This window comes from Sabethes cyaneus, chromosome 1, assembly GCF_943734655.1.
Source record: "Sabethes cyaneus chromosome 1, idSabCyanKW18_F2, whole genome shotgun sequence".
NCBI lineage: Eukaryota > Metazoa > Arthropoda > Insecta > Diptera > Culicidae > Sabethes > Sabethes cyaneus.
Window position 1 is genome coordinate 40428270 of NC_071353.1, and position 12889 is coordinate 40441158.

Consider the following 12889-nt stretch of genomic DNA (forward strand, 5'->3'; position numbering starts at 1 on the left):
ATGCGCCGCAAGGTGAAGATTTAGTTCGTCGTAGATCGACCCTCCATGAAGCCAGCCCGATGACTTCCCACGAATCTATTGGCTATAGGCGACAATCAATGGAAGATAACTTGGGAAAGCACTTGTAGGCGGCATTTAGGATAGTGATAGCTCGCTGGTAATTACAATCCTGCTTATCGCCTTCCTTAGAAATAGGGTAAATAACCCCGTCTTTCCGTATTCCAAATCAATTGATGCAAACAGCTGACCAACTTGTCGGGGCCCATTTACGCTCCAATGCCAACCTTTCCTGCTGCTTTATTATTCTTCAGCCGCTGGATGGCTTCTTTAACTTCGCTTATCGAAGGTGGTAGCATATCAATACTGCATCAATGAAGACTTTATTGTCACTCCCTCCGCTGTCGTGGTCTTCCGCCTACAGGTCATCTTCCAGGCATCTACTCACTACTGCCCCGTATAATTCGGGAGCCTCTAGAATAGCCGCTTTAATGGCCGTATTCGGGATTTCGTCTGGCCCTGGTGCCTTGCTCACCTTTAGGGATTTAGCGATCTCAATGAGTTCCTCGTTCGTAGCCGTCGCTTCCGCCCCAACCTCTAAACCGCGATTGCCCAAGTTACTTTGGATATTGGGCATGGAGGCCGACCATCCTACGCTATGGTCTGAGATACTGGAACGTCGGCCGTGGGACGACTCAGCGGCCTGAGGCCAGGGCCTTGGCTCGTGGCGCGGGAAGAGGCCCTCGATGATCCACTCCCGCATCTCTGCTTGCTAGCTTTTATCCCATTCTTAAGCGCTGCGCGTGTAGCAACAAGTGCTACTCGACATTCTGCCCTGCCTTCATCCGAGCGAGCTCTTTGCATAATTCTCCTCGCACGAAAGCACGCTCCGCGGAGTTCCGCAATTTCTTCTGTCCGCCAGTAAGCCGGTGACCTCCCATACCTAGGTCGACCTTTCCTAGGCAGGGTGGCGTCACACACTCGCGACGGTACCTTAATCAAATGATCAGCGTTCGGATCGGGCATTTCGCGATCACCGCACTCTCTTCGGATTGCTTCCACAAATACTTCGGAATCGAAGTATGATGTCTTCCATCCGCGGGTGGTTGGAGTGTTGGCTCTACACGCCGCCTACCACCTCATTATCTGACCGACACCATAGCGGACCGCCTGAAGATGGTCACTGTGAGTGTAGCCATTGTCTACCCTCCAGTCTGCTATCAGATCTGGACTGCCGAATGTCACGTCGATGATAGACTCTGTCCCATTCCTACTGAAGGTACTTGTGGTGCCGATGTTGACCAGGTTTACGTTGAGTTTTGTCAGAACCTCAAGCAGAATCCGACCCCTATGGTTCGTGCGACGGCTTCCCCACTCTACCGCTCAAGCGTTGAAGTCGCCCGCCACAACCACCGGCCTTAGACCAGTCAGCACGATTGATACTGGGTCTACCATCCGCGTAAACTGCTCGATAGACCAACTCGGCGGAGTATAACAGCTGCAGTAGAACACTCCACACACTTTGGCAACCACAAATCCGTCTTCTGCGATTGACACAACCTCTTGAACCGGGAACCTGCTTGTCGTCTATATAGCCGCCGTCGCGGACCTATCCGAGACCCAGTTACCGTTTCCGGCAGGAATGCGCGATGGGTCCGAGATGATGGCAATGTCCGTCAACGACTCAGTAACTGCTTGGTACAACAGCTACTGGGTCGCGTAGCAGTGATTCAAGTTTAGTTGCGTTACCTGCACTACGCCCGTGTTTTAGTCGCCGGCGCGCCTGCCGGGCACTTTGGGTCTCCTGTTGTATGCTTAGCGTCCCGTTGGCCGGTACATTTTAGGCACCAGGGCGGCGCAGTACAGCCCTCGCTATATGGCCCGCACCGCCACATCTCCTACACAGGTGGCTGAGGTCTGGCCTCTTATAGCTCCAGGACTTGTGCCCCCGCTCAAAGCCTCGGAAGCAGGCCTCCGACTGCTGGAACACGCTCAGTGGGCATATGGACCATCCCACCTTCAGCTTAGCCTCTTTCAGGGCTGCGTTTCCGTCTACCAGTGGAAGTCTTATAATAGCTACCTGGGTTACCGCCGGTCCCTTACGCAGACGAACTGCCTCGGTAGTCACCACCATGTTACATTGCTCCTTGAGAGCTTGTACTAGTTCGCCCGCTTCAGTGATCTCGTCCAGGTTTTTAAAATGGAGAGTCATCTCGGGCGTTAGTCCGCAAATCTGTATGCTATCGCCGAGGACCTTTTCTGCCAGCACTTTGTAGGCAGAACCCTTCTCAGTGGCATTCTTTTTAAGCTCAAGGATCATGTCACCCGTGCGAGAGCGGCGGATACATCGCATATCCGCGCCAAGACCCTTCAAGTGATCGTCCCCTCTCATGGCCTTCAAAACCGCCGAATATTGCGGCCCCTCAGTGTTGAGGATAAGGGCATCGCCTTTGCTCCTCTTTGTGAAACTCAATCCTCCTCTTTCTTCCTGGCCTTCTTCTTTTTCACTAATTCCCACTGATTGTCGGGCGTCAACTGCGTCTCGTTACCCTCAGTGGATTCTTCGGTTGGCTTGCGACCCTTTGCGATCAGGCGCTTCTTCTCGTCCGTGGGCGTTTCTTCCCCTGGGGACTGCTTTGCACGTTTGGTGGATACCTTGTTGTCGATGGACAGCTCCGTAGTCGCGAGGGCCACGGTGTGGTCAGTCATTGACGGGCAGGCACCCGTTTGTGCAGACCTCGATTCAAACGCCTTCTCGTTTTTTTTTCTCTGCCACTCCTACTCGCGCCTCGAGTTCGCTGTGCTCCTTCGTCGCATCACGCATGGTGCCCCGAAGCATGAGCAGACCTTCTTTCAGGTCCTTCGCCAGGGTGCTGCGACCTGCCACGAACTAGATAATGGCATCGAGCTGATGACACGCCGCTACCACTTTTGGTAGCATGTCTCTCTTTCCTTCCACTGCTTTTATTAGCGACGGGCCGTTCATCGCTGCGTCCCTCGGCACGGGTCGCATGGCACCTTGGATTAGGGGTTTATCCATTCACGTTTTTACTTAGCCATGGATAACCATCCTTCTTTGGAGGCTTTAGACCCTCTGCTCCGGTTTTCAGTATTTTCAGGTTCATCGAACATGCTTTTACCGAGATTCTGCATTTGTAGGCGGATCCATCATTTGCAGGATACGTATTTCAAGTGATGCGTGGTATATATTTCAATTCGGTTTTGGTCCTACTTAGCTCAACTTACACATGTTACATGTATTCGCTCTTATCATTTTTGAAATACGAGTAATTATTGAACCCGTGCTGTACAAATTCTTACTGTATATAAAGAAGTTACATTTTAAAGTTGTAGCCCATTCATTTTTACACATATTTATGTAAAATATTCATTCCATCAAAGTGTTGAATAGTTAAATGGCGATGAACAAAAATAGTTTGGTAAAAACATGAGTAATTTAAAATCTTACTTCCGAATTACTATATGCTGAATGTAAATGTGAATCGAAGTGAAATCAACATAAACTATAGCGAACTAAGGTCAATTAATTAAGTTCAGTAGAACCTCAACATTCTCATTTGCAATCAAAGTATGCACAAGCATCCGAATGCGTTTGCAAACATGCCCAAAACTCATCCCGCTGCCAACCCACCCCATCCGATTATTCTCGCTCCATAAAAACAAAACCGAATCGCTATTTCACTGTTTAATCAACTCGAAGCTACCGCCGCAAATACTCGCAACCAATTCATTCCATTTAACGTTTTTCGAAGCACCGGAAGCAAACTACGCAGATATTGATACCACTTCGATACGAGGCAATTACATCATCCAAACGACATCGATGTCAACCCCCGGCCGGCCGGTGCGGTGCCATGCGTGCACCATTCAAAGACGAGCTGGCCCCATACTCATATAATGGCACCGATTAAATATTACGATATCCTGGTCCTTTGCCTGCCTCCTCTTCGATTACGATACAGTTACAATCACGCGCGCACGAGGAATCCCATTTGCATTGCCAAACCACTTCCACTTCCGAATCCAGCATCCCATCATGGGTTGATGGCAGTACAGGCCACGGACTCGACTCGTTTGAAGCAGTAGCACATTTCCAATGGCAGAAGATTTTTTTTTTTTGGTTTGAGTATGTTCCGATGAACTGGCCAACCTACCCGAATTTAGAGCACCAAATGAAGCAGCACCACGAGAGATCAAATCACGTTTCAGCCTGTGACACGGGTTTCGAGTAGCATTCGAGTCCTGGCATCCAGCCGATTAACTATATTCGGCGATTGGTTAGGCACAAATTGTTGTTGCGCGTTTCGTATTAGTAATGTGTTATTAAAGTGAACGACATCCATCTGCAGATGAAGAGGGGAATCATTCAACTAAACGAACTTCAATTGCTTAATCTCTGCATGTACGAAGCATCATTAGTCTGTTGCGGTGTTGTGAGTGCACAGTTAGGACCATTGGCACGTTTGATCCATACGTTTTCACCACAACCACTGTCTAGCTAGATGTTTCACTCTGGTGTTGTTAGAAATGAGAAATATTAACTTTCCGTTTGCATACCAAATAGGGCAAGAAGGAGAAATTCAATTTTATGGGTGAAATCATCTCCCTCATCCCGACGGTGGGTATTTTCATCACGATGAACCCCGGTTACGCCGGCCGAACGGAACTGCCCGAAAACCTGAAGGCCTTATTCCGACCGTGCGCTATGGTCGTTCCGGATTTCGAGCTGATTTGCGAAATTATGCTGGTCGCCGAGGGTTTCCAGGAGGCTCGGCTGCTGGCGCGAAAGTTCATCACGCTGTATACCCTGTGCAAGGAGCTGCTCTCTAAACAGGATCACTACGATTGGGGCTTGCGAGCCATCAAGTCGGTGTTGGTCGTTGCCGGATCACTAAAGGTGGGTTTCGTTAAGAGTAAAAAATTGCATTTGATTGAAATTTTTCGTTTCCAGCGAGGTGATCGCGAGCGTCCCGAAGACCAGGTTCTGATGCGTGCCTTGCGAGATTTCAATATTCCAAAGATTGTAACCGACGACGTGCCCGTCTTCATGGGTCTAATTGGGGATCTGTTTCCAGCACTGGATGTACCGCGGAAACGATCACCGGACTTTGAACGACTTATCCGAAAGTCGACCATGGAGTTAAAGCTGCAACCCGAAGACAACTTCATCCTTAAGGTAGTTCAGCTGGAAGAACTGTTCGCCGTACGTCATTCTGTCTTCATCGTTGGTTTTGCTGGTACCGGAAAGACACAAGTTTGGAAATCGTTATTTAAAACATATCAAAACCAGCGGCGGAAGCCCCATTTCAATGATCTGGACCCGAAGGCTGTGACAAACGACGAGCTGTTTGGGATCATTAATCCGGCAACTCGAGAGTGGAAAGATGGGTTGTTTTCGGTAATAATGCGTGATCAAGCCAATATGGGTGGAACTGGACCCAAGTGGATCGTACTGGATGGTGATATCGACCCCATGTGGATCGAGAGTCTAAACACGGTAATGGATGACAATAAAGTGCTCACTTTGGCCAGTAACGAACGGATTGCGCTTACGAAGGAAATGCGTCTGCTGTTTGAAATTTCTAACCTGAGAACTGCGACTCCAGCTACCGTCTCACGTGCGGGTATTCTCTACATCAACCCTCAAGATCTTGGATGGAATCCGTAAGTGATTAGATTAGAATAGAACATCGTACTGACGTATTCAACTACTTCTTTTAGATTCGTTGCCTCGTGGATCGACTCCCGGGAAACTCAAGCCGAAAAGAGCATCCTTTCCGTCCTGTTCGACAAATACATTCCTCCGCTGATCGAGGCACACAAACGCTTCAAGAAGATTACACCAATTTCAGAGATTGCGATGATTCAAATGACGTGCCATCTTTTGGATTGCCTTCTGACACCGCAAAACCTTCCTCCCGATAGCCCCAAAGAATGGTACGAGATCTACTACGTATTTGCCGTAATCTGGGGATTCGGATCTTCTCTGTATCAAGATCAACTGGTAGATTGGCGTAATGAGTTTCATAAATGGTGGATCAACGAGTTCAAAGCGATCCGCTTTCCACCTGGGGGAACTATCTTCAACTATTATATTGAACCAGAAACGAAGAAGTTCAACCCTTGGACGGAGCTTGTTCCCAGCTTCGAACTGGATACCGACATACCTCTGCAATCGATTCTGGTTCCAACGGCAGAAACCACTCGTCTTCGCTGGTTCATGGACATTCTGATAGAGGCAAAGCACCCAGTCATGCTGATAGGTGGCGCTGGCTCCGGAAAAAGTGTCATCGTAGCTGACAAACTCAACAACCTTTCGTACAACTACGCCGTCACCAATGTACCGTTCAATTTCTACACTACTTCTGAAATGTTGCAACGTGTTCTGGAGAAACCGCTGGAGAAAAAAGCGGGACGAAATTTTGGTCCTCCCGGAAGTAAAACTATGGTCTACTTCGTAGATGACATGAACATGCCCGAAGTGGACACCTACGGTACCGTTCAGCCGCACACTTTAATTCGCCAATTCATGGACTACCGACACTGGTACGATCGCACCAAGTTAACCCTGAAAGACATACACAACTGTCAGTTTGTGTCCTGCATGAATCCAACGGCCGGTTCCTTCACAATAGATCCTCGATTACAGCGTCATTTCTGTGTTTTCGCCGTCAGTTTCCCAACGGGAGATCCCTTGTACCACATCTACTACTCCATCTTGTCGCAACATTTGTCAAACCCACTAAACAAATTTTCCCTTCAAACCCAAAAAATCTGCGCAGCTCTGGTATCCTGCGCTTTGAGTCTACATTTACGAATGGGTCAAACTTTCCTCCCGACAGCCATTAAATTCCATTACGTTTTTAACCTACGCGATCTGGCAAACATATTTCAGGGAATGTTATTTGCCAACGGTGACACTTGTCCGGAGCCAAACTATCTCATCCGATTGTGGGTGCACGAGGCCACACGAGTCTACAGTGACAAGCTGGTGGACGATCGAGACATTGAAACATACCGGAAGCTGCGTTCCGAAGTGGTCAAGAAATCCTTCGAGGAATTCGATGAATCGAAGGTCTTTTCGACGCCGATCATCTACTGCCACTTTGCCGATGGTTTAGTGGATCCCAAATACATGCCAGTTGCCAGCTGGGAAAGTTTGAGTAAGACGCTAGAGGAGGCCCAAGCGAACTACAACGATATGATAGGGGCGATGAATCTGGTGCTCTTTGAAGATGCTATGAGCCACGTTTGTAGAATCAATAGGATTCTGGAGGGACCTAGGGGTAATGCGTTGCTCATTGGAGTGGGTGGTTCTGGTAAGCAGTCGCTATCGAGACTGGCTGCCTTCATTTCCGGGCTGGAAGTTTCCCAAATTCAGCTGAGGAAGGGCTACGGAATAGCTGACTTGAAGGCAGATTTGGCTGTACTGTACATGAAAACTGGAGTGAAAAATGTACCCTGCATGTTTCTGATGACGGACGCACAGGTTGCAGAAGAGTCTTTTCTAGTGCTAATAAATGATTTGCTGGCGTCCGGTGAGATTCCTGAATTGTTTCCAGAGGACGAAATCGATAACATAGTAAACGCCCTGCGAAATGAAGTCAAACAGTTAGGTATTTTAGACACCAAAGAGAACTGCTGGAAGTATTTTATTGATAAAGTACGCAAGTCACTCAAGATTGTGTTGTGCTTTTCGCCGGTGGGATCTACGCTGAGAGTTAGGGCTCGGAAATTTCCAGCATTGGTAAACTGCACAGCAATTAACTGGTTTCATGAGTGGCCCAAGACGGCACTGGAGTCTGTCTCCACCCGATTCTTGGCCGAAGTAGACGTAATGCCGCGGGACTTGGTAGAACCGGTAGCCGTCTTTATGGCGTTCGTTCACGGAACGGTCAACGAAATGTCCCACATCTACCTACAGAATGAACGCCGCTACAATTACACAACGCCGAAATCGTTCCTGGAACTGATCGCTCTGTATTCGAAGTTTGTCAAAGAAAAGTACGCCGAATTGAATGACCGCGTACTGCGACTGGAAAGCGGAATCTTGAAACTGGCCGAATGTGCCGAACAGGTAGACTCGCTTCAAGTTCAACTCGCCGAACAGGAGGTTGTTCTAAAGAAGAAAAACCAGGAGGCGGATAAATTGATTAAAGTGGTGGGCGCCGAAAACGAAAAGGTACAGAAGGAGAAGAATTTTGCCGCCGAAGAAGAAACCAAGGTTCGGGTTATTGAAGAGGACGTCGGTGTGAAGGCCAAGATTTGCGAGGAAGATTTGAAAAAGGCAGAACCGGCGCTGCTCGCGGCACAGGAAGCTCTGAACACGTTGGACAAAACCAACCTGACCGAGCTGAAGTCGTTCGGCTCTCCGCCGGAACAGGTCGTAAAGGTTTGCGCTGCCGTCTTGGTTCTGTTTTCACCCAAGGGAAAGATTCCCAAAGATCGCAGCTGGAAGGCGTGCAAGCTGATGATGAACAAGGTGGACGTTTTTCTGAACGATCTTCTGTACTACGACAAGGAGCACATTCAACCGGATGTGATAAAAGCACTGCAGGATTATCTTAAGGTATAGCCGGGGGGGGGGGTGTTACTAGACATTTTACTATTCTATTTGTTTTTGTAGGACCCCGATTTTGATCCGGAAAAAATTCGCGCTAAATCAGCAGCAGCAGCTGGATTGTGTGCTTGGGTTATAAACATTCATAAATTTTACCAAGTATATCTGGTGGTGGAACCGAAACAGAGAGCCCTAAATGAAGCGCAAAGTGAGCTGAAAGCAGCGCAGGATAAGTTGATGGATCTGACTAGTATGATCAACGAGTTGGAAGAGCGACTTGGTGTCATTCAGGCTGAGTTCAATGATGCTCTGGCCGAGAAGCAAAAGTGCCAGGATGAGGCCGATAAGACCGCATTCACGATTGACCTTGCGCACCGTCTGGTGAATGGATTGGCGTCGGAAAATGTCCGCTGGCGGGAATCGATAGCGCAACTGAAGAGCCAAACGGTGACTCTTCCGGGTGATGTGCTTTTGATTGCTTGCTTTATTAGCTACGTCGGTTGCTTCACCAGGCGGTACCGGGTCGAGCTGCAGGAGAAAATGTGGATCCCCACATTCCGATTGGCGAAGGTAATTTCTGTTCATTTGGAAAATACTGTGATCCTACCAAAAAAGTTGTTTTGCTCAACAGCCTGCAATACCTTTCACCGAAGGCGTTGATCCACTGAACTTAATTGTAGACGACGCTGTCATCGCTTCTTGGAACAATGAAGGACTACCATCGGATCGCATGTCGTCAGAAAATGCGGCCATCCTCACGTACTCTTCTCGGTGGCCACTTATGATCGACCCTCAACTGTAAGCAGTCAAATTTCCCCTTATTCACTGCCTATAAAATAATTATTATACATTTTTATCTACAGCCAAGGCATCAAATGGATCAAGCAAAAATACGGCAACGATCTGACCGTTCTGCGATTGACAGCTAAGGGATACCTGGAAGTAATCGAGAGATGCGTCACCAACGGCAGCACATTGTTGATCGAAAACATTGGCGAAACCATTGACGCCGTTCTGGATCCCCTGCTGGGAAGAATGCTAGTCAAAAAAGGCAAATGCCTCCGGATGGGCGAAAAAGAGATCGACTACAACCCGAAGTTTCAACTGATTCTGCAAACGAAACTGGCGAATCCTCACTATAAACCGGAGATGCAAGCGCAGACCACGTTGATCAACTTTACCGTTACCCGGGATGGTCTCGAAGAGCAGCTGCTTGCCGAGGTTGTCAAAGCCGAACGTCCGGATCTGGAGCAGCAGAAGGCCGATCTAACGATGCAGCAAAATACGTTCAAAATCACACTCAAGATGCTGGAAGACGATCTGCTGAGTCGACTTTCCTCCGCTGGAGAGAATGTTCTGGAAGATGCAAGTCTTGTGCTGAACCTGGAGAAAACTAAGAAAACAGCCGCCGAGGTCGAAATCAAGGTTCGCGAGGGCAAAAAGACTTCCGAGCAGATCGACGTGGCACGCGAAAGTTACCGACCGGCAGCCGAACGTGCTTCAATTCTGTACTTTATCTTGAACGACCTGCACAAGATCAACCCAATCTATCAGTTTTCTCTGAAAGCATTCACAACCGTATTTAAGGATGCTATCGCTGCAACACCAGAAGCCGAAAAACTAAAGGATCGCGTCTTCAACCTAATTGATTCGATTACTTTTGCCGTTCACATGTACACAAGCCGAGGCTTGTTCGAGAAAGATAAATTGATCTTCATGGCCCAGATGGCCATTCAAATTCTTTTGCAGGCCAAGGAAATTGATCCGGCCGAGTTGGACTTTTTGTTAAGATTCCCTTACACACCGAATCTAACTTCGCCGTTCGATTTCCTAACGAATGCTGGATGGGGTGGAATTAAGGCCCTAGCCGGTATGGATGAATTTAGATCACTAGATAAGGATATCGAAGGATCAGCCAAACGCTGGAGAAAACTAATCGAATCGGAGTGTCCGGAGCGTGATAAGATGCCGGGTGAATGGAAGAACAAAAATGCCTTGCAAAGGTTGTGCATTATGCGCTGTTTGAGACCGGATCGAATGACCTACGCGGTACGAACATTTGTCGAAGAAAAGCTGGGAGCGAAATACGTGGAAGCTCGAATGGTTGAGTTCGATAAGTCGTTCAAGGAAACCAGTGCGTCAACGCCGGTATTCTTTATACTTTCACCCGGTGTAGATCCGCTGAAGGTATGTACTAATTAATTGCACGAAACCCATCACTGATTTCCAACTTATTTCAGGACGTCGAGAAACTTGGCAAAAAACTACGCTACTCTACTGACCATGGCAACTTTTACAACGTTTCCCTCGGTCAGGGTCAGGAAGTGGTCGCAGAAAACGCCATCGACGTTGCCTCCAAGCAAGGTCACTGGGTAATCTTGCAGAACATTCATTTGGTTGCAAAGTGGCTTTCAACACTGGAAAAGAAGATGGAAGCAACTCAAGACGATTCGCACGAAAATTATCGTCTGTTTATTAGTGCGGAACCAGCCGCCTCTCCCGAGTTTCACATCATTCCACAAGGCATACTGGAATCCGCCATAAAAATCACCAATGAACCACCCACTGGAATGCTCGCCAACATTCACAAAGCGTTGGACAACTTCAACCAAGAAACGCTAGAAATGTGTGGCAAAGAGGCCGAATTCAAGGCCATCTTATTCTCCCTTTGCTACTTCCACGCTGTAGTCGCGGAACGCAGAAAGTTTGGTCCCCAAGGCTGGAACCGTGTGTATCCGTTCAACGTAGGTGATCTCACAATCAGCGTCTATGTCCTGTACAACTATCTGGAAGCAAACAATCGTGTTCCTTGGGAAGATCTTCGCTATCTTTTTGGTGAAATTATGTATGGTGGTCACATCACCGACGACTGGGATCGAAGATTGTGTCGAACCTACTTAGAAGAATTAATGCAACCAGAACTGGTGGATGGAGATCTAAACCTGTGCGCAGGATTCCCAGCCCCACCCAATCTGGATTACATCGGCTATCACAATTATATCGATGACAACTTGCCCGTTGAATCTCCATACCTCTACGGTCTTCATCCAAATGCGGAGATTGGCTTCCTCACAACGTTATCCGAACAACTATTCAAAACCATCTTTGAGCTACAACCCCGCGATTCAGGAGCCGCTTCGGGTTCAACCGTCAGTCGAGAAGATGTCGTCAAGACAATCATCGAAGACTTTACCGACAAACTACCCGAGGAGTTTAATATGCTCGAACTTATGGCCCGCGTCGAAGATCGTACACCGTTCATCATCGTCGCCTTCCAGGAATGCGAACGGATGAACATTCTGGTACGTGAGATGAAACGTTCGCTCAGGGAGCTCATGCTTGGACTCAAAGGGGAGCTCACCATAACCTCGGATATGGAAGAGCTGGAAGCAGCTCTGTTCTTTGATGATGTACCAGAAAATTGGACGAAACGTGCCTACCCTTCCATGTTTGGATTACAGTCTTGGTTTGCCGATCTAACCATTCGGATCAAGGAGCTAGAAGCTTGGTCTAACGATTTTAACCTTCCATCGTCGGTGTGGCTAGCTGGATTCTTCAATCCACAAAGTTTCCTAACAGCAATCATGCAGCAGACGGCACGCAAGAATGAGTGGCCCTTGGATAAGATGTGTTTGAGTTGTGACGTGACAAAGAAGTGGAAAGAGGACATCAGTGCTCCGCCGCGCGAAGGAGCATATGTCAATGGATTGTACATGGAAGGGGCCCGTTGGGATACCAACATCGGCTCGATCGCTAGCTCACGGCTGAAGGAGCTCTTCCCGCAGATGCCGGTAATGTTCATCAAAGCGATCACACAGGACAAACAAGAAACGAAAAACATTTACGAATGTCCGGTTTATAAAACCAGGTTAGTCCGAGCTCCAGGTGAAGTTTTGGTGTACTTATTAATTACGGGTTATATTTTACTTTAGGATTCGGGGTCCCACCTATGTGTGGACGTTTAATTTGAAATCAAAGGAGAAACCGGCCAAGTGGACCCTGGGAGGTGTTTGCTTGCTGCTGCAGGTTTAGAATAGTACTCAATACTAGATTGAAACTTTTTTGACGTTATAGTCTGTGTTTTTGCTGTGCAGAATTGAAAATTCGCCTGTATTCCATTAGTGTTTGTTGTTTGAAATAAATATGAGATTAACAGATTTACTTCCAACGAATCGAATTTGCTAACTTTTCACTGCTGAAATTCGATGATGAATTGAGCCTGAAGCCCGTTTGATTCATGAGCTCATATGCAACTTATACACCACCAAAACCCGATAGATTTAGTCGGAATTTCCGAGCAGATTTACTATA

At 47.8% G+C, this 12889-nt stretch overlaps 1 protein-coding gene across 1 annotated transcript in view; it reads left to right on the forward strand.

The window, feature by feature from the left end:
- Positions 1-12610, forward strand: part of LOC128732940 (dynein beta chain, ciliary-like) — a 53042-nt gene extending 40432 nt beyond the window's left edge. The window contains exons 15-22 of the mRNA XM_053826418.1: positions 4583-4915; positions 4970-5682; positions 5740-8587; positions 8645-9148; positions 9210-9376; positions 9442-10765; positions 10819-12446; positions 12511-12610. Coding sequence (XP_053682393.1) covers positions 4583-4915; positions 4970-5682; positions 5740-8587; positions 8645-9148; positions 9210-9376; positions 9442-10765; positions 10819-12446; positions 12511-12610 — 7617 coding nt within the window. The remainder of the gene's footprint in view (positions 1-4582; positions 4916-4969; positions 5683-5739; positions 8588-8644; positions 9149-9209; positions 9377-9441; positions 10766-10818; positions 12447-12510) is intronic.
- The last annotated feature ends 279 nt before the right edge of the window (positions 12611-12889 follow it).